This window comes from Pelophylax lessonae, assembly GCF_965119305.1.
Source record: "Pelophylax lessonae genome assembly, chromosome: 5".
NCBI lineage: Eukaryota > Metazoa > Chordata > Amphibia > Anura > Ranidae > Pelophylax > Pelophylax lessonae.
The window spans coordinates 196883232-196906019 of record NC_138772.1 but is presented as its reverse complement, the minus strand read 5'-3'; the positions used below and the strand labels follow the sequence as shown (position 1 = coordinate 196906019).

Here is a 22788-nt window from a genome sequence, read left to right as displayed (position 1 = left end):
AGGTAAAGATTATCTCTAGTCTACTTTTTTAGGGAAGAGCTAGAACATGTCAGCATGTTTGCTGTCTGTGCTTCTATAGGAGATTTCTCTTCATTCTCTGCCCCATTATAACATTGTCACTGTTTAGAAGAATAAGAAATATCTAAAAATAGGGCTACAGAGAGCAATAAAACCCCAATGGAAGTTTTTTGTTATTGCCATTGTGCCCCCATTAAGATATTTCCCCTTGTACCCTGCGCTGGTGCACTGGGACAGAAATGATGAGAAGTCCTGAATGGGGCAAGAGATAAAAAAAAAAAAAGCTGACCTTGGAAAAGAAAAAAACGCTATGGGGTTTACCTACTACCCAAAACTAAAAAGAATAGTTATGTATAAACAAAAAGGTGCTCACTAATATTAGGCAATATGATCACGTTCAAAAATGTTTTTAAAACACGCTATAAAAGAATAAAGTTTCAATAGCTAAGCCATACCTTCTCGTGGACTGTCATGCAGCTTGCTGCATCTTCCTGTAAGATGTCACTCACACCATTCGAAAGCCTTTCATATTTCAACTTAGGTTCCTCCTCACTGTCATCCTCCTGAATAAAGAACAAAAGACATCATGTAAAAAGGACTATCCTATGGGAACTACAATAAAATGCTTTCCATTGTTTTGGGACAGAAACAAGGAAAGAAAAAAAAAATCCAAGTGGCAATTAATCCAAAAACTAAAACTTTCATATAGAGAATTTTTTTTTTTTTTATTAATTTCACCTGGAGAGATGGTAATGCCCTGTTTCCCTGAAAATAAGCCCTACCCCGAAAATAAGACCTAGCGTGATTTTTTGGGATGTCTGCAATATAAGCCCTGCCCTGAAAATAAGCCCTAGTTAAAATCCTTGTAAAAACATGTAATCCGTTTTGGAAAAAGATTATATAATGCGCAGTGTTTTTTTATACCTTACCTTATACACCTTTTTTACAGCGCCGTTGGGCGCTAACGTGACCAGCGGGAGATCCTCCCCTCTCCTCCCAGCTGACGTCATTGACCCCTTCCTCTGCAGTGCTCAGAGCAGGGCTGACAAACTGGGATCTCGACCCTTTCCTCTGCAGTATTTGGAGCAGGGAAGAAGAGCCCTGGCAGGTCACGTGAGCGCCCAGCGGCGCTGTAAATAAGGTATTTTTTACAATAAAGTTACAAATGGAGACTCACTGGACATTATATAATATTTTTACAAAACAAATTACATCATTTTTCAATGACTTTAACCAAGGTTTATTTTTGGGATTACAGAATATTATAATGCTGATTTATGAGCTGACAAGGGAAGAGGAGAAGAGTAGACAGGGGACACAAAAACACTTTAAAAAATATTTTATTGTTTTGTTCCAGGTTTAAACATAGAGAGGGGTAAATGACACAGCACAATGACTGCGCTGTCTATCGTGCTTTAACCACTTCCCGACCACCCGCCGCCTATTTACTGCGGCAGGGTGGCTCGGGCAGGCAAAACGACATAGACCTACGCTGCTCGCCTGAGAGGAGCTGGGGTCGAGCGCACTCCTGCCCCCCATCATCAGCAGGGAAGCCCGCGCGTGTGTCAGGCAGCTCTGATTGCCATCTGACACCTGCGATCGTTCCCCGTTGAGAGAGAAGGATGGTCGGCTGTTGTAAACACAGCCGACTGTCCTTCTCCCTGGGATGATCGCAGAGCTCATGTGATCCTGTGATATAGAATCACATGTCTCTGTGGTCATCTCGGAAGCCACGCCTCCCCCACAATTAGAATCACTCCCATAGGGTCACATTTAACCCATTGATCACCTATACTGTTAACCCCTTCCCTGCCAGTGTCATTATTACAGTAACAGTGCATATTTTTAGCAATGATTACTGTAGTAATGTCACTGGTACCCCCCAAAAGTGTCAAATGTAAGTTGGGGTTCCGATCTGTCCGCCGCAACGTCACAGAAAAAAAAAAAACGCAGATCGCCGCCATTACTAGTAAAAAAAAAAAAACAATAAAAAATTACATAAATCGTTCCTGTAGTTAATAGACCCAATAACTTTTGCGCAAACCAATCAAAATACGCTTATTGCAATTTTTTTACCAAAAATATGTAGCAGAAAACAAATTGGCCTTAAGGCTCGGTTTCCACTAGTGCGACTTGCGGTGTGACTTGACACATGTCAAGTCGCACAGCAAGTCAAAACCCATTGTTTTCAATGGGGACCGTTTCCACTGCCGCGGCTTCAGTTGCCGCGACCTCAAAAGTAAATCGTGTACTACTTTTGAGCGCGACTTCCCTCTATATATGAGGGACAAGTCTAACTGAAGCCGCGGTTTACTTTTGCTACAAAGTCGTGCTAGAAGTAGCACGACTTCGTAGCCGCACTAGTGGAAACCGAGGCCAAATTTAAAAAAAATTTAGATTTTTTTAATTTTTGCTTTTTTGGGAATGTAATATTAGCAGAAAGAGAAAAATATATATATTTTTTTTTATATTGTCGCTCTTTTTTTGTTTATAACGCAAAAAATAAATATCGCACAGGTGATCAAATACCACCAAAAGAAAGCTCTATTTGTGGGAAAAAAAAGGATGTAAATTTTGTTTAGATACAGCGTCGCACGACCCCGCAATTGTCCGTTAAATTAACACAGTGCCGAATTGCAAAATAGGGCCTGGTCATTAAGGGGCAAATCCTTCCGGTCCAGAACTGGTTAAAAGATCAGAATTTTTTTTTTTTTTAGGGTTACAACCACTTTAAGATAGTCCTTGTACATACCGTAAATAAATAAGATATTCCCTGAATATATGCCCTAGTGTGTTTTTTGTAGCCAAATAATATAAGACCCAGTCTTATTTTCAGGGAAACACAGTATTAGGATTTAGGTCCCTATCAAACCTGAGCATTTTATAGCTTTAAAGTGATATTAAAGCCTTTTTTTTTTTTGTTTTTTTGTTTTTTTTAAATAACCAAAAGGTTATACTTATCTGCTCTGTGCATTGGTTTTGCACAGAGCAGCCGGGATCCTCCTCTTCTCAGGTCCCACGCTGGCGCTTTTGGCCCCTCCCTGCCGGGTGCCCTCACAGCAAGCAGCTTGCTCTGGAGGCATCCAAGCCGGCACGCTCCTGACCTGCTGCTCTCTGTTTCTATTCACACACAAAGCCACGGCTTGGCCCCACCCCCTCCGTCTTCGGATTGGCTTGCTGGCTGTGACTGACAAAAGTGGGAGCCAATGGCTCCCACTGCTGTCAAAAGCCAGACAGGAGTGCGAGTCCCTGGAGAGGCAAGGCTCTTATGGACATCGCTGGATCAAGAGGGGGCTCAAGTAAGTATTAGGGGGCCTGCTGCACACAGGTGGTGTTTTACCTTCATGCAAAGAATGCATGAAGGTAAAAAACATTGTGCCTTTACAACCACTTGAAGCTCCAAAATGCTCAACTTCAAAAATTCTATTAGGTTCAATGGTGACTGAAGGAGCTAGTAGCTCTTTGCCTGATGCTTCAGAAGCTGCATGAGCTACAGTACATTTGAGGCAGATGTGGACATTTTTTGGCACAACAGATTTCAAAGGGAACACCTGAAAATGCTTGAATTAAGTGTTTGAGTTTTTTTTTTTTTTTTGTGCAAGTGTATTTCAGGCCATTTCAGCATGCAAGAACTGGTTTCCTTCCCCTAGCGCTTTCCATCAGCTAAAACAAAAACACCTGACACTTAAATACAATGTAAAACAATTGAAATGTGTTTCTAAAAGGCTTGAATATGTGCATGGAACGTGCCTTCCCCACAACATTTTTTGGTGTGAACTGGCCCTGAGGCAGAGTGAGAGGCAAATGAACTGATGATGGGTAAATCCCCTAACATTCCAGTATTGAACTAGGGAATATTTTGTCCTGATGTATGATGAAATCAGAACCTATTCTAATAAATTGTACAACTTTACCAGAATGTTAGTGTCCACCTTTGACAGCTTACTAAAGGCCCCTTTCACACAGGATAAACAGATCTAAAAAGGACAAGCAGTCCGTTGTTGCATCCGTTTTTGCATTGGTCATAGCGTCAACAACCAGTGACTCATTTCTGCTGTCAGTGCAGTGCAGTGACGTCACTGGTGCATGCGCTCTGAAGGAACGGCCGCTGGTGCCGTTTCTTCAGAGACCCGTGCCGTGACTGTCGGCTCCCGCGCGCGTGAGCGGGAGTGATGTCACCGCGGCTCCGGCCAATCAGATGGCCGGATGCCGCGATCCCGGAAGACGGGCGACTGGACATGTCGCCCATCATCCGGCTAAGCGGGCGGCACGACGGGGGCTCGTTCTAAGGTAAGTATTTCATAATGAGCTAGTATGCGATGCATACTAGCTCATTATGTGTTTCTCTTGCAGGGTGAAAAAGAAAAAAAAAAAAAAAAAGGGTTTACAACCTCTTTAAGTAATATAAAGTACTGAGGGGGTCGGGAAGGGGTCAGGGAGATATGGTAAAAAGCTAGCCTTTGTAGACGCTCAATAATATATATATATTATATATATATATATATATATATATATATATATATATATATATATATATATATATATATATAACGGAATTTTTGTAAAATCTTACCGTAAAATTCCTTTCTCTGAGTCCTCCGACAGTCGCCGCCACTTCATAATCTTCACTAATGGGGGTAATTGACCTTTGCTCCGCAGGAGTAGCTAGGCAACAAGATTTGTTAATATCAAAGCTTTTAGCATATCACACCCCTAGGGGGTGGTCCCCTCAGTCAATACCTCCCTGCTTCCAGCATTCTCAACTCAGTTTCAGTAGCATAGCAGTAGAGTACATAAACAAACCCCAAAAGAGGGGCGGGGGCGGCGACTGTCGGAGGACTCAGAGAAAGGAATTTTACGGTAAGATTTTACAAAAATTCAGTTTTCTCTTATGTCCTCCTACAGTCGCCGCCACTTCATAATCTTCACTAATGGGGACGTCCCAAAGCAGTGTAGACATGAGGGGTGGGAAAAAAAAAAACGCAGCCACGCATAAAGCAACGCAGTACCCACATCAGAGAAAGGAACCTTACCAAAGTAAGAGAACCAACCTGGCAACAGGAAAACGTGCTCAACAGGAGCAACAACCCAGGAAGAACAAGTAACCCAGGGGTAAAAACACCCCAACAGCCAAGGGCCCAAACAAGGGACCCTAAGGCACTGCCGCACTAAGAACTTTACGGCCAAAGGAAGCATCTGCCGATGCCTGAACATCCACTTTGTAAAATTTTGAGAAGGTGTGAACGGACGACCAAGTCGCCGCCTTACACACCTGGGCCACAGAAGCCTGATGACGATAGGCCCAAGACGTACTCAGAGATCTGGTAGAGTGCGCCTTCACAGGGAAAGGAGGAACCTTCCCCCTCAAAGCATAGGCTTGCACAATCGTCTGTCTGATCCATTTGGCGATGGTAGCAGCCGACGCCGCCATGCCCTTCCGAGGTCCCTCTGGAAGGACGAATAGGGAATCCGACTTGCGAAAGGACTTAGTCGATGACAGGTAAACCCTGATCGCCCGAACTACATCCAAGGCATGCAAAGCCACCTCCTTCGGATGCTTAGGCTTCGCGCAAAGCGAAGGCAAGACAATGTCCTCATTCAGGTGAAACTCCGAGATCCGTTTCGGAAGAAAAGATTGGTTAGGCCGCAAGACCACCTTATCCAAGTGAATCACCAAGTAGGGAGAGCTGCAGGACAAAGCCGCCAGCTCCGACACCCTGCGAGCCGAAGTGATCGCCACCAAAAAGGCAACCTTTTTGGACAACAGAGACAACGAGATCTCCCTGATCTTTTCAAAGGGAGCCCGTTGTAACACGGACAGAACCAAGTTCAAGTTCCATGGAGGCAAAGGTTCCCTCCTAGGAGGGGCCAAATGTCGCACCCCCTGAACAAAGGTGCTAATCAATGAATTAGACGCCACTGGGCGCTGAAAAAGAACGGCCAGCGCAGAAATCTGACCCTTAATTGTGGCCAGCGCCAAACGCTGGTCCACTCCAGTTTGGAGGAAAGCCAATACTCTCGACACCGAGTATGAGCGAGGGGAATATCCCCTGGACACACACCAGGCACAGTACGCTTTCCAAGTACGGTAGTAAATTTTTCCCGAAGAGGCTTTTCTAGCCTTGATCAAAGTGGGAATGACCTCAGGGGAGAGACCCCTATCCTTCAGGACCTGGCTTTCAACAGCCAGGCCGTTAAAGCCAGCGACTGTAAAGCAGGATGGAATATCGCCCCTTGAGACAGAAGGTCGTCCCGAAGCGGCAGACGCCACGGAGCGCCGACTGCCAGATTTACGAGGTCTGCGTACAAAGACCGGCGAGGCCAGTCCGGTGCAACCAGAATCACCGCGTGCGGTTCCGAGGCCAATCTGCGAAGCAGCCTGGACAGCAGCTGAATCGGTGGAAAAACATACATCAGACGATACTGACGCCAGGGCGCCACTAACGCGTCTGAGGCGTCTGCCCGAGGATCGCGCGTCCTTGCCACGAACCTTTCTACCTTGTTGTTCAGGCAAGACGCGAACAGGTCCACATCCGGAAGACCCCACTTCTCGCACAACATCTGGAAGACATCCAGGTGAAGGGACCATTCCCCCTGGTCCAGGGTCTGGCGACTCAGATAGTCCGCCTGCCAGTTCTCCACCCCCGGAATGTGTACAGCCGTTATCGCCAGGACGTGCGTCTCGGCCCACGACAGAATGCTGTTTACTTCTCGAGCAGCACGGGCACTCCTGGTGCCCCCTTGATGGTTGATGTAGGCCACCGCTGTGGCATTGTCCGTCTGAACCCGAACCGGACGGCCCTGAAGCCGTTGCGACCAATGCAGAAGGCAAAGCTTTATCGCTCGCAATTCCAGAATGTTGATCGGAAGGGAGGATTCCTCCTCCGACCAAGTTCCCTGGGCGGACAGAACGCCCAGAACACCACCCCAGCCCGACAGGCTGGCATCCGTGGTGATCACCGTCCACGACAAGGGACGAAAGGACTTGCCCCCCGACACCGCCGGGGACTGGAGCCACCACAAAAGACCCCTTCAGGTGTGGCGGCTCAACGAAAGCTGCCGATCCAGAGATTGTGGACGCCCGTCCCACTTGGCCAAGATCTCCGCCTGAAGACCCCGCGTGTGAAACTGGGCGAAGGGAATCGCCTCGAAAGTCGAGACCATTAGACCTAGACATCTCATACATGTCCGGAGGGACGAGCACTGAGTGTCCCTGAGGGACCTGACCTCGTCCTGAGGTGTCCGGAGCTTGTCTTCCGGCAGGAAGACCTTCGCTTGAGCAGAGTCCAGGATCATCCCCAGGTAGGGAAGACGAACCGACGGACACAACGTCGATTTTGGAAAATTTATCATCCAACCAAACTCCTGCAGAGTCTGCATCGTGGTGGACAGGTCGTTCACCAGGCCCTGACTGGTCGCAGACCGAAGCAAGATATCGTCCAGATATCCCAAGACAGAGATGCCCTGGGCTCTCAATAAAGCCAGGCCCGGCGCAAGCACCTTGGTGAAAACCCGCGGAGCCGAAGCGAGACCGAAAGGTAACGCCACGAATTGGTGATGATCCTCCGCAATGGCGAATCGAAGGTACCTCTGGTGACCCTCGAAAATGGGGATGTGAAGGTACGCATCCTTCAGATCGATGGAGGCCATGAATTCCCCCGGACTCAGGGCAGCCACCACTGAGCGCAGGGATTCCATGCGGAACTTGCGAACCCGCACAAAGCGGTTCAGAGCTTTCAAGTCCAGAATCGGACGCACTTTGCCCTCCTTTCTGGGCACAGTGAACAGATTGGAGTAGAACCCCCGAAACCTGTCCCGATGAGGCACCGGAACCACCACTCCCTGGGCCCGTAGATCCCGCACCGCCAGGTGCAGATCCTGCAAACGCTCCGGAGACAGCTGAAGATTTGAGGGAAAAAATCTGCTCGCCGGCCGAGAGAGAAACTCGATCTTGTATCCAGATCGAACGATTTCCTGAACCCACCTGTCCCGAATGCGGGCCAGCCAGGGTTGAAGAAAACCGAGCAAACGTCCCCCCACCCCAGAACCGGGTGAGGGCGCCCCTTCAAGCCAAATTGGTATGGGCAGCGGACCCGGACTGGCCGGACTTCTGCTTACCTGCCCACGGCTTCTTCTGGGAGCCTTGGCCCTTGAAGGTCTTGCCCTTGTATTGCGACCGAAAGGCACAAAAGGACCCCTGAGAGGGCCTAAACGAGGTATTCTTCTTACCGCGAACAAACTTATTCTTGTGAGTTTGGGGTAAGAGAGTGCTCTTACCCTCGGAAATTCCCTTTATCAGAGAATCCAAAGACTCGCCAAAAAGGCGAGATCCCGCGTAGGGAAGATTAGCTAGAGTCTTGCGAGAAGATTGGTCAACCGACCAACATTTCAGCCATATCAGGCGACGGTTCAACACCGCTACACTGGAGAGGCGTGCAGCCAAAGGGACTAAATCCAAGTCCGCATCGCACAAATACATGACACCCTGATGAATTTGATCTACCATAGCCAACGTTGTCGGCGGAGCAGAGTCAGCCACCAGGGTGCGCCTGAGCACCTGCGTCCAATCTGCAATAGCTTGGGCTGCCATAATGGAAGCAAAAATAGGCTTCAGCATAGAACCAGCAACCGTATTAAGTATGACGGGCCAGAGACTCCAATCTCCTGTCCGTAGGGTCCCGGAACACCGGGGTATCCTCGGCAGGAATCGCAGTAGATTTATTCAAAACTGCCACCGCGTGATCCACCTGAGGCGGCACACACCAACGCTCATCAGTGGTGGGTGAAAATGGATAACGCAGCTTGAACTTACTTGGCACAGTAAAAGGCTTCTTTAAATTGCGCCATTGCTCATCAACAGCGCGCTGAAATTCCGCAGGGCAGGGAAAAACCTGCGCTGATTTGCGTTTCCTTTTCGTCCCATAAGAGGACATCAAAGCAGGAGGACACGGTTCATCCTGCAGATGCAGTTTTTCCTTGATAGAAGTAATCAACACATCCATGAGTGCAAGCTCTTCAGGCGAGCCGGGGGGAGAAAGTATCAACTCCTTCTACCTTAGCCTCCCCCTCAGACCCCACAAGGTCCAGAGATGAACGAGACCCTGAGAAGGGCACTCCAGTCATAGCAGCCCCATCGCCCTCTGAATCAGAGGAAATAGATAACCTGGGCCGTTTTGCGGATCGATCAGCCATTAGCATCTGCACCTGAGAAGCCAAGTTCGCTACAACAGCAGCCAGATCAGCCCCCTCGGGGGATGCAGCAGCCCCTTGGCCCCCCACCAAGGTGGGAGGAAACTTGCAATCCTGAGAATCCATGCCCCAGTCTCAACTGAAAATAAAGTACTGCCCCTTTAAGACCGCGGCGAGCGCAGCCCACTGCACACTACTGTATGTACCGACCCCCGCAGGGATAAGGAGCACTGAGCAAGGAAATACAGGAAAAGGAAGGCAAAAACCTGGAGAGAGCACACAACTGCTGCCACCGATCGCTGTTCCAGTGAAAAAGGAAGTGATGCAATGACTGACCTCCCTATATAGCCTATGAAGGCTTCACAAACATGGCCGCTCGGCTGAGGGAATCAAGGCAATAAGAAAATGGCGCCGACATGTGCTTGCAGGAGCGATCGCCGCCAAAATGGCGGCGTTTGGCGCCAAAACACCGCGCTGTAACACACAGGGCCGGTCACCACAGTTTGCCGAGAAAAATGGCGGGCCGCATAAGCGGTCGCCGCATAGCATGTCTGAGCCCAGCCTGCCCCATACATCTCACACAGCAGAGCGGGAGAGCCCCCCCCCCCCCCGCAGCCCACAGAAAGGCAGCTATTCCACACAGGAATCTGAAAGGGAGCTCAGCACTTACAAAGACATGCTAGGTCACACAGTCACAGACTGACACCCAAACAGACAGGACCCCACATAGAAATTTACTTACCAGTCCGGATGGCGTGGGGAGCCTTCTCTAGCGACCAAACCGCTGTACTGAGGACAGGGAGTGTCGCAGCCAGGACGCAGTGAACTGCGGTGCGAAACCGCAAATGGCGTCCGGTGAGGTAGCCACCTCACAGGCAGCATCCCTGCAGCGAACAGGGATGGGTCGTTCAATATGCCAGGGAAACCTGAGCTGAACGCTCGATGGCAGGCTGGGGAAACCCCTGGCTCTCAGCTCTGGGATCCAGGGTGGCCAGACCGAGACCCAGCTCCGCACGATCATCTTCATCCGAAGAAAACTAAACTAATGCTGAGAAAAAAACAGCTAAGTAAAAGAAAGAGAAAAATACTTGAAATAAAATCAAAAAGAGAATAGAAGGCTGAGACTGAAAGCCCCAGCACAGTAACAGCCAGCCACTCCTAAGCTAGGCAATTGAAAACTGAGTTGAGAATGCTGGAAGCAGGGAGGTATTGACTGAGGGGACCACCCCCTAGGGGTGTGATATGCTAAAAGCTTTGATATTAACAAATCTTGTTGCCTAGCTACTCCTGCGGAGCAAAGGTCAATTACCCCAATAGTAAAGATTATGAAGTGGCGGCGACTGTCGGAGGACGTAAGAGAAAAATCTGTTTAAATGTAGCTACGGGTGGGGGGGCTGTGTGTACTGCAGACAAATGTGGAGGGGGGGGAGGAGTTGGAGCAGAGAAAGGCAGGACAGGAGAAGAGTAGTATATACAGTTTGTACATATAGTTGGCTCTGACTGTCATTATCGGCTTTAAATTTAATTTCCAGCTCTTTTTTTTTTTTTCCATATACTTTATAGCGCCAAGAAGTTGCCGTCATTCGGCCTTGCTATCAAAGTAAAAAAAAAAATAGTGGCTATCACTTTTGCCTTATGGCAAGGTGCTCCATCATGGTGAAAAGGGCATTGTTCTTCATTATTTTTTTTAATTAAAAGTTTTATTAGTTTTTCATAGAAATAATAACAAACAAGCATTAGAGGTTCAGCAAACAATTAACAGGTACATGGCCATACAATGATAAAGATTTAGTGTTCAAGGGAGCAAATATAAAACCAAAACGGGAACACTCGGGCATCCATTGCCTGAAACTTGCATCATCAAACGTAATTAGGTGAGAGCCTGATCATGCCTGGCTCTGCGTCCCGAAGAGATGCACTTTAACACACCACGATAATAAACAACAGGTTTACAGTAGGCAGGTGGAAAGATACCCTCCCACAGTTCTTCATTAAACTGTTCTTGGGTGGTTGGGAGAAGTTGCTCTCAGAGGATGTTTTTGTACCATTCTTTATTCGTGGCTGTGTTCTTAGGCAAAGTTGTGAGTGAGCCTACTCCCTGGGCTGAGAAGCAACCCCTTTTCTTCTCCCGACAAGGTTTTTTCTGGATGCCCCAAACAATTGGAAAGGGGATTCATCAGAGAAAATGGCTTTACCCCAGTCCTCAGCAGATCAATCCCTGTACCTTTTGCAGAATATTAGTCTGTCCCTGATGCCTTTCCTGGAGAGAAGTGGCTCCTTTGCTGCCCTTCTTGACACCAGGCCATCCTCCAAAAGTCTGTGCCTCATTGTGCATGTAGATACACTCACACCTGCCAGCTGCCATTCCTTAACAAGCTCTGCAATGGTGGTGCTCCAATCCTGCAGCTGACTCAACTGTAGGAGACAGTCCTGGCCCTTGCTGGACTTCCTTGGGCGCCCTAAAGCCTTCTTTGCAAATGCAGTAAATTTTTTTTTTTTATGGAATTAAGTTTATTTTCAAGGCAAAGAGGGACTTTGCAATTAATTACAAATCATCTGATTACTCTATATAACATTCTGGAGTATATGCAAATTGCCATCATAAAAACGGAGGCAGCAGACTTTGTGAAAATTATTATTTGGGTCATTTTGAAACCTTTTTGCCACGGCTGTACACTTTACGTGCAACACTAACAACAAGGTTTTCATGCTTTTTATAACATTCAGTTTTTATATGTCACAAGCTAAAAAAAAAAAAAAAAAATTAAAATGAAGGCACTTTCCATTTACTTAATGGCAGCCAAACCAGGTATAATCTTAAAAGTTTGTCATCAGGAAAAATTCAGAAATGTATTACTTAGTAATCCTCAGTAACAAAACCTGAAAAAACCTACATGTCAATTTTCAGTAGATTCAGAGATATAGACAAATACAGTTAAATAGACATGTGAACCTTTCATGAAAAAATAAAGCTTCATTCTGTGGATTTGCGGTTTAACCGTAGTTAACCTCCAATGATTCATTTTTTTTTATAAACTCAGTCTGAATTGTTTAAGTTTGTGTCAGGTCAAAATACATGTATCTGCTTTGTTTAACAAAAGCATACAGTACTGTACAAAAGTATGAATATATTACTCTAATAGTTTAACAAGGAAGAAATGCAGCAGCAATTTGGTTCTCAAGGCCCTATAAATACAGGAGTCCAATATTGCCATTTATTGTACCATCTAGAAAAGGGAGAGACATTGGAGGACTAATATATTGCCTAAATCGAGAGGATACCACTACTCCAACATTAATGGACGTTTGTCATCATTGTTTAGCCACTTATGCTTTATGTAACTTTATACGGTATACCGCATTACATGTTGGTAAAAGGGGAGGGGTTTTTAATCTTTTGGTGCCCCTTATCATGAAAGATTCCATATTTTTTGTTAGGTGCACATTATTTATCTTCAAGTGTGATTATCTATGATAGCTCAGCTTCCCTTGGATATGTGTGGTAGCAGCGCACTGTGTGAAATGTCAATATGATACACAGGTGGATATTTAGGCAACTAGATATTAGGAGCGTTGTGCAAGTGAAAACGGGACTTTTGAGTTTATATGATTAAAGAACAAATTTCAAGTGGAAACTGTATTTATTTTTGACACATTCCCCTGCTACATTTACACATTTATCCCAGCATTTAACTAATGCCTGGAAAGTGTCGGCATAGAAAGATTTGTCAGTAAGCCTGAACCATCCTAGGACAGCCTGCTTCACTTTGTCATCAGTGCCCCACAAAAAGATTCATCTTTTTTTGCAATTTCATGACAAATTAGGCGTCCGTTACCTAGGATCAGACATTCCGCGCTTAGAATGTTCACAGGAATGACTGCTATGGGCTGGGAACCACTACAGCCGAGATAGTCACTGATGGACATACAGCCTTCTTAAAAACTGTTTACACCATTCAGATGTCTTACTGCGGCTAAGCGCCTCATCGCTGTACTGTGCTTGAAGTCTTCTGTAAATATCCAAGGGTTTTACACATTCGTTCACATGAAAATTAGTTACATAATTAGTCAGGCTGAAAAAAGACACAAGTCAATCTAGCTCAACCAATAGAAAAAAAAAAAAAAAAAAAAAGGAAACCCAACCATAAAATCCCATATACACAATCCTATACCCACAGGTGATCCAGGTGATCCAGTTATATTATGTACACCTAAGAAAGAATCCAGTCCTTTTTTTTAAAGCAATCTACTAAGCTGGCCAGAACCACCTCTGGAGGAAGTCTATTCCACATTTTCACAGCTTTTACAGTGAAAAAAACCTTTCCTTATTTAGAGATGAAATCTTGTTTCCACTAGGATGTAAAGCGTACCCCCTTGTCCTCTGTGATGACCTTAAAGTGAATAACGCAACACTGAGATCACTATATGGGCCCCTTATGTATTTGTACATGTTGATCATATCCCCCCATAATCTTCTCAAGAAAGAATAAATTCAGTTCCTCTAATCTTTTGTTATAGCTGAGCTCCTCCATGCCTCTTATCCTGAACTTTCTCCAGTTTTCCAATATCATTTTAGAGAACTGGTGCCCAAAACTGAAATCCATATTAGGTCTTACTAATGATTTGAACAGGGCCAACATTATATCTCTCTCTTCGGATTCCATGCTTCTGTTAATACAAGAAAGGATTTTGCTTGCTTAGCATTGCATGCTATTATTAAGCTCATGATCTACCAGAACACTCAGATCCTTCTCTACTATGGATTCCCCCAGTTGTACGCCCCCTAGTATGCATTATGCATGCATATTCTTAGCCCCCAAGTGCATCACTTTACATTTATCAACATTAAACCTCATTTGTCACATAGTTGCCTAATGAAACAGTGCATTGAGGTCAGCTTGTAAGTTGGAGACATCCTGTAAGGAAGTTATTCCACTGCATAGCTAGGTGTCCTCTGCAAAGACTGAAATGGTACTTTTAATCCCAGATCCTATATCATTTATAAAAAATGATAACGGTCCACAACATAAGGCAAAGCTTGAGATCCTTCAGCCATGTAAAGGCAAAAGACAATTCAGCAGCAGTTCCTTTTCTCAAGTCTGTATCGGGAGTCACAGTGCACTCTTCGGTCCACACCACAAGCAAAGCTCCTTTCTTTGCACGTTTCAGTGCTTTACCAGGAACTGCTGCTGAATTGTCTTTTGCCTTTACATGGCTGAAGGATCTCGAGATTTTCCTTCTGTTGTGGACCGTTATTTTACACGGTGGTACAAAGCAGTGGCATAGGAAAACACCAGGATACAGGTCCCTAGAAGGAGAGGAATTTCCACTACAGACATCCACCTAAGATCTGAGGAGACATCCACTGTCCATTCTCATTTACACTTCGTTGGATAACCCCCCGATGTCCTTGATGGTGATTTAATACACCAAAACGCTCTTTTGAGTGTTAATGGAGGTAAGCGGCCATTGCACTTAATTTAAGATTAAAGTTCACAAATTAATCGTACACGAATATCACTGAATGCGACTCTCAGTTTTATTCACCGGAACACCTTTTTCACTTTTTGCTATTCATATATTTATTTTTGTGCACATCACTTATTGGCACATGGACTATTATTATTGCTGCTAGCTTTTTCACAAGTGTTTTTGTATGCTGCTTCTTTGCATTATTTGCACCTTTATTGTCATTTATTGATTATTCATTTTCTGTTCAGCATTTTCACAGTCACTTTTGTGTGCTGCTCCATTGCATCTTTTGCACCTTTATTATTGATCATTTATTTTATTACTTCACCAGCACTTCAGCACCTTTGGCTTATTTGCATATTTTGGCAATATTTGATCACCTTATCAGCTTTTTTACTATTTGAATGTTCCTTATTGCGTATTGTATTTTTACATATTGTGATTTTCATCTTTCATTACTTCTGGACATTCTTCATCTACTTTAAGTGTCTTGTGGCCCACCAATTATAGAAATTGAGCACCGATTCCCCCCTTCTTAACTCTTGGTGGTGACACTACTACAATCGGCTGCTAATTTTGGTGCTCCACTTTTTCTTCTTTTTATTAATTATTCATTTACCTCCTTGGTAGCGCATTGGTGCCTCCCACTTGTCAAAATCTGTCTATAGATGCAGACTAGCGTGCTTGTTATACTCACTGTGTAACTTAAGTTATTAATCCTCTGCATTGTGTAAAAAGGCTGTGTGATCCTGTATGCACAGATGCTCCTGCAAGTTCACTTTGGACAAGTATAGATAAACACAGTAAGTGTAGTTCAGGTGCACATGCTCAGTTTGGTCTCTATTGCTCAGAGAAAACTTCCTTATCTGAGCTATTCAGGTAACATGGTATAAACATCACGCATTTGGGCGTGTATACAGTTCCTAAATGACAGCCCAGTACCTCCCTCCTCCTCCATGCCCAGTAACTAAAAAGAACACAGTGGGTAGGATGTCACATCTTGATTGATGGATGTTTTTTTTTATTTCTTGGGAGGGTACATGTGATCAGCACAGGGCCAATCACCACTGTCCAGACATGATCAGACAGAGAATTAAGGGTCTTGAAGTCTGATAGGACAATCATAGGAGAAATGAAAACTCCTGAGGAAATTAATCAGAATATCTTGTGCCAAAAGCTTGTAAGACTCTTTGCAGGACCATAGTATATGGAGGAGATTGCCTACTTGGCCACACTCCCTCCAACATAGAGGGGAGTGGGACGGGTAGAAGGAGTTGAGGCGAAAGTGGGTCAAATACCATCTAGATATTACTTTGTATGAAAGCTCCCAGTGGTTGGCACAATGTGAAACGGAGTATGCGAGGTGGATTGCTTATCGCCATTGATCTAAGGTAAAAGTTCTGTGGAGATCAGACTCCCATTTCTGCAGAGATGCAGTTTTGATGAGTAAGTCTTTATGTTGGAGTGATTCATAGAACAGCGAGGTACCTTTTGTCGCTAGTGAACTGTTGGTGAAGAAATTCCATAGCTTTGGGTGAAGTTTAATGACCGGTATAGGGTGGGTTTTGATGAAATGCGTAGGCAATTGTACTCTCATTGGGGGGGAAGGTGAAGGGCGGAGAACGATTTTATAGAGAGGCCCTCCTGTAACTGGTCAATCCACAGGATATTGTTGTCCAGCCAATGTCGGAGGTGTAGGTACGGGATGAGGACCGTTCGTGTTTCTAGGGAAATTCGTATTGGAGGGGGATCCGTGAGGTCCAAATGATTTTGGAGAATGGATCTCCATGCACGGACGGAGGCTTGGGTAGTGGGGGGGGGTATTGAGATAAGGAGAGGGGCTTCCAGCAGTCTGCCATCTTTAGAATGGGTAAGGAGGGTACATTCGCCAAGGCTTGTTCCGCTAGCACCCATTTGGTGTCAGACTGGGAGGAAAACCAATGTTTCATGTGTGTCAACTGTGTAGCTAGGTAGTAATATTGTAGGTCTATAATTCCCAGTCCCCCAGCCCGTTTGGGTTTGATTATCTGTGCCCAAGGGCAACGGGGCCGCCTATTCTGCCAGATGTATTTTTTAAATAAAGATTGAAGGGATGATATGTAATAAGTGGGGACTGGAAGCGGTAGAGCACGGAAAATATAGAACACCTGTGGAAGCACCATCATCTTCAGAGCAGCTATCCTGCCAATCCAGGAGGGTTCTGTATACGGTTTTTGAGAGAGAATCGGAGACACTTTCTGGATCAAGGGTTTGTAGTTGGAGTCCACTATGGCATTTAAGGAAGGAGTCAATTTAATTCCCAGGTATGGGATGATGGAGGAGTTCCAGCAGTAAGGAAGGGATTGTTCCAGATGGGATCTGGGGGAGTGATGGGTTCCCAGGTTTAGGATGAGGGATTTATCGAAATTGACCTTGTAATAAGAGATCTTGCTGAACTCTTCTAGGATTCGGTGTGCGAATGGGAGTAATATGATGGGGTTGGTAAGGGATAGGATCACTTCGTCCACGAACAAGCTGATTACATGGGAAAAAAACCTTGAGTTTAAATCCCGAAATATGTGGGTTAGAGCGGATGGCCTCGGCGAAGGGTTCTATCATGAGGTTAAAAATAGAGGGGGAAAGGGAGCAGCCCTGTCTCGTTCCATTAGTTATATTAAAAGGGCAGGACAGGAGCCCGGACATGTAGACCTGGGCTGATGGGGAAAAATAGAGGGCCATAATTGCATCCAGGATTCTGCCCTGAAAGACAAATTTTCTTAGCGTTAGGCGCATATAGTTCCAGTGCACTCTATCAAACGCCTTCTCTGCGACTATAGGAAGAAGCAAAGAAGGCGTTTTTGAGGAGTTTGCATGGTGGATCAGGTTCAGGATTCTTTTGGAGGCATTGCAAGCTTCTCTGCCCTTCATGAAGCCTAGTTGATCCAATTTGATCAGAGAGGGTAGAAAAGATGCTAGTCTATTTGCTAGTAATTTTGCATAGATTTTGAGGTCTGTATTGAGTAGCGAAATTGGCCTGAAGTTCGCCAGTGAATCGGGGGATTTGCCCGGTTTGGGAATGGTGACTATATGTGCCTCAAGGAGTTCGCGGGGAGGCGAGGGGGACGATGGAAGGTCCTGGAATAGTTTAAGAAAGTACGGGATCAGGGTGGGAGCCATGGCTTTGTAGTAGGCATTGGTGAACCCATCGGGTCCAGGGGCCTTATCAGTGGGAAGCGTATTAATAACTTTTGCAATTTCTTCTGCGGTAAATGGCGAATTGAGGGTCGCCAATTGGGCTGCCGTGAGGGAGGGCAAGTGTAGGGAGTCAAGAAAACGGACGATATCATCAGAGGGTTGGTGGGTCGAGTTGTCTTTTTTAAGATTATAGAGAGCACTGTAGTAGTCCATGAAGGCGTTAGCAATGTCTTGCGGGCTTATCAGTTTGTACTTCGAGAAGGGATGGAATATGTACGGGAGTTTAGATTTGAATTTTCGCAATTTAAGCCTGTTAGCAAGGAACTTGCCCGTTTTATTGTGGAGGTGGCAGTAGTTCAGTTTTAGGGAGCGAAGCATTCTGTCGTAGTCTCGTATTAATAGTAATCTCAGATCCGCTCTCAGTTTCAGCAACCGATCGGACAGTGCCGCCACAGTGCTGGATTTATTCTGCATTTCTAACCTGTGGATGTCGGTGAGGATGGAGGAGAGTTGTTGTTGATATTTCTTATTTTCCCTAGCATTCAGTTGTATGAGGATGCCCCGCATTTATGCCTTATGGGCGTTCCATAGGGTGGTGCTGGAAATGTCAGGGGCATCATTGGTGGAGAAAAAGGTGTCAAGGTGGCTTTGTAATAGTTTAGCATGTTCGGGGTCCTGGATCAACCAGTTGTGGTGGGGGCTGTAGGGCCGAGGGCGAAGGTGGCAGTCACCACAGCGTGGTCAGAACACAAGGTGTCGTGTATGTCGACAGATGACCCCTTCTGGAGGAGCCATTTAAATCGACCAATACAAGGTCGATTCTTAAAGTAAGATTTGTGTCTATGAGAGTAAAAAGAGAAGTCTCGTTCACCAGCATGTAGGCATCTCCACAGGTCATAAAGATCCTACCGGTGCAGTAGGCCACGCAAGGAAGGGACACGGCCCCTACCTCGGGAGGATGAGTCGGACTCAGGATCAGGGACAATATTGAAATCTCCGCATAGAACAAGGTTCCCCCTGCGCACCTTCATTATCCTCCGGAGAAGTTTTCGGAGAAATCTCAAAGGGTGAGCATTGGGAGCGTACAATGATACAAGTTTCAACGGTGTGCAATTAATAGAACAAACAAGAATGACCTATCTACCATCGTCGTCGATATCAGATTCGTGAAGCACAAAGTCCACAGAGTCTTTAATAGCCAAAAGGATACCTCTTTTCTTGACAGGATCGGACTACAGGAAAATATGGGGATAGGCAGGGTGTTCGCAGCGTGGTCTTTCCGGTCTTTCCGGAAGTGAGTTTCCTGAATCCTCAGGATATCGGCATCATGTTTCACCGCTTCTTTCCATATAGTTCTGCATTTGGCCGGATGATTGAGGCCATTGGCGTTCAAAGTTAGTAGCTTAAGTCCCATTGGTGTGCCAACGGGGGAGAGTGAGACGGAGTCATAGAAGCGTTTTAAAGAGAGGGACCAAGCGCAGAAAGTTCAAGGCATCACAATGGTATAAGGTTTCCAATGCTGAGTCTGGAATGCAGATGGAGGGGAGGCACAGGAACAACTTGGGAGGCAACACCAGCACGGTGAAGGCATAGATCATAAGTGGAGGAAGCCAAAGATCGAGGAAGGTGAATTTGTAACCCCATAGGAAACCAAGGAGATAAAGGAGGAGGGGGGAAGCCTCAAACAGGAGGCCTAAAAAGGGGAAGACCCTAAGGAATAGGGCTTCGGGCAGCGAAGGCTGCGACATAATGGGGGGAAGTCGAGCGGAAATGCTCAATAACAAAGTCTGGTGTCCAGAATGCAGAAGAGATCAGGGATTTTGCATAACTGGTAGAGGTTCATTGTGGTCGTTCAAGGGACCTCAGGCAGAGAGGAAGGCTGTCTCGGGGAAGCCGCGGGAGCAAGTATTGGAAGATTGCGACGATGAGAGGAATCCGACGATGAGAGGTGGCGTTTGCGGAAGGCCAAACCTTCATCCAGGGATCGGACCGTTGAAGAAGAGCCATCATGAGTGATTATCAAGGTGGCCGGGTATTTCCATTTATAAAGGGACATTATGGTAACAGTGGCAAGGTTTTGGCGCCTGTGCATGGTGTGCTGCGAATAATCCGGGAAGACTTGGAGAGCTCTTAAGTTCTCCGGGTGAGAGCCAGTTTTCCAAAATGACTTCAGTATTTTTTCTTTCACTTGGAAAAAGTGGATCCACATGAGCACATCTCTGGGTGTGTCTTTGGATAGATTTGGAAAAAGCGGGGATGAACCCCAAGAGACTCACACCACGAATTGTAGATCTTCCTAGAAGTAGATTTCCTAGCTTTTAGCAGCATTAGAATCACTGACAAACCCCTATCCATCAGCATCCGGCGTTCAACAGCCAAGTTGTTAAAGCCAGCAAATGTAAAGCAGGATGAAAGATTGGCCCTTGGGACAGCAGATCCTCCTCGAGAAGAAGCTTCAAGGAATATCAGTGACCAGCTATACCAGATTGGCGTACCAAGCACGGCGAGGCCAGTCCGGAGCCACTAAGATGACCAGAAACCCTTCTGCCTCGATCCTGCGTAGAAGTCTTGGCAGAAGCTGGAGAGGAGGGCAGGCGTAAACCAGAGGATACTGACCCGCGGGGCTACCAACGCATTTGTGGTGTCCACCAGAGGATCCTGTGACTGAGCCACAAACCTCTGCACCTTTCTGTTGAGGGGAGACGCCAATCATCCAATCATCCACCATGGGGATGCCCCACTGGAGACACAACTGATGAAACACCTCCAGATGAAGGTACTACTCCCCTTGGTCAACACCTGCCAACTGCGGTAATCCACCTGCCAGTTTTCCACCCCAGGAATGTGTACGGCGGAGAGGGCTGGAATGAACCTTAGAATGCCGGCTACCTCCAGAGCCACCAGATCAATGCTTGTGTCCCCCTGGTGATTGACATAACGGCAGTGGCACTGTTCCGATTTAATGCGCACTGGACATCCCTGAAGACGATCGGTCCAATGGTCCAGGCACAGTCTGATTACTCAGAGTTCCAAGACATCGATCGGTAGTTTGGACTCTGCCAGTGTCCAGAGCCCCTGAGCAGAACTTATGCTGAGGACGCCTCTCCAGCCGGACAGGCTGGCATCCATCGTGACTACTGTCCAATACAAGGGGAGGAAGGATTCGCCCATCTGAAGCGCTGGAGAACGAAGCCACCATATCAGGGACTCCCTCGTTCCCCGGCTTAGCCGGATCGGATTGTCCAGATACTGCAGGTTCTTGTCCCATTTGGTCAGAATCTCCCTTTGCAGGGACCAGCTATGGAACTATGCAAACGGAACCGCCTCGAAGGTAGACACCATCAGGCCCAGCACCCGCATGCAGAGGGATGACCATCTGCTGGATAGCAGGAGACGAATTACAGCCTGCAGTTTCTGGTTTGTCCAGAGGAAGGAGCACTCTGGTTAAGGCTGAATCCAGAGTCAGACCAAGATAGTCCAGCCTTGTGGATGGAACCAGAGCAGACTACTGAAAACTCAGAATCCAGCCGAACACCCTCAGAGTTCGTATGGTGATTTCCAGGTTTTCCACCAGAGCAGTAGGAGACTCTGCCCGCAGAAGGAGGTTGTCCAAGTAGCCCAGTACCGCGATCCCCCATTGGTGTAACAATGCCAGCACCGAGGCTAAAACTTTTGTGAAGACCCGAGGAGCAGAGGGAAGACCAAAGGGTAACGCCACAAACTGATAACACTCCTCTCCTATGGCAAAGCAGAGAAAGCGCTGGTGACTGGCACATATTGGAATGTGAAGGTAAGCATAGAGGCAAGAAAATCCCCCTGATGAAGGGATGCCACCACCGTGCGAATGGACTCCATTCTGAACTTCTGCACCCGCATACAGCAGTTCCGTGCCTTGAGGTCCAGGATTGGATGCACCATGCTTTCCTCCCTAGGGACTGCAAGCAGTTTTGAGTAAAAGTCAATCACCCCTTGAAGTAACAGGTCTTGTACCGCCCCAAACAGATCCTGTAAGTGGTCCGGGGACAGGTGCAATTTGGAAAGAAAGAATCTTGCCGGGGGAGAAAAGCGAAACTCGATCTTGTAGCCGTACCCGATACGGGTGAGAGGGCACCTTCATGCTGAAGAAGCCTTGTCCACGGGCCAGGAAAAGCCCACTCTCGGCTTGCCAGACCAGGTTCGTTCGGATCCTCCAGAGGAGGCCCTGAAAGGCTCGAGCCCTTGTCAGTCGACCCTAAGACATTTCTTCATTAGGGTTCCACAGTGCAGTGCCAATATATGTATAAAGTGCTGGTGCAGAAAATCCACATAAGAATGTGCTGGTGCTCACTTCCAGCTGTGCTAGCAGGCTGCACACCTTAAAGTTTGACTCCTGTGTTACCAGTGAATCAAATAGAGCTGTTCCCCTATAGGGATATCAATCAAAATACTGCTCACTCCTCTCCTCCTTCCTCCAGGACACACACTTTCAAAACCGCTCCACGGCATATATAGGGACAAAAAACAAACACTCTAGTGCTCTCTGTTTCTCTATTTTAATCAGCATAAAAATTCAAGGTGGTACACTTACAAAGCAGGCACTTAAGCAGTTCGGGCTTGACAAGCTTCACAAGGTGATCACATGGAAAGGCAGCACATGCGACACAAAAGCAGAAAAAATTCACATGCGTTTGCAAATGTGTGCTAACTAAACCCCTGTTTTTAACGCATACTGTTAGACAGGTCAATTCGGTTGGTAAGCAAACTGGTTGGTGAACTGAGCTGGGACTTTTTCCTGCTTTTGTCTTACATGTGTTGCCATTCCATGTGCTCTTTGCTATGAAGGTCCATTATAGGTGGGGGCAGGGGCCATTTTGTTGGTTGTTGATGTATACTGGTGAGTGGAAACACTGGATGCCTTTGCTGCCATTGTGCTATCAGCTGGGCATCCACTGTGCC

At 46.5% G+C, this 22788-nt stretch overlaps 1 protein-coding gene across 1 annotated transcript in view; it reads right to left on the bottom strand.

Annotated features, from left to right (window-relative positions):
- The window catches only part of VPS41 (VPS41 subunit of HOPS complex), a 493288-nt gene that overhangs the window by 379353 nt on the left and 91147 nt on the right, over positions 1-22788 (bottom strand). The window contains exon 3 of the mRNA XM_082258639.1: positions 474-581. Coding sequence (XP_082114765.1) covers positions 474-581 — 108 coding nt within the window. The remainder of the gene's footprint in view (positions 1-473; positions 582-22788) is intronic.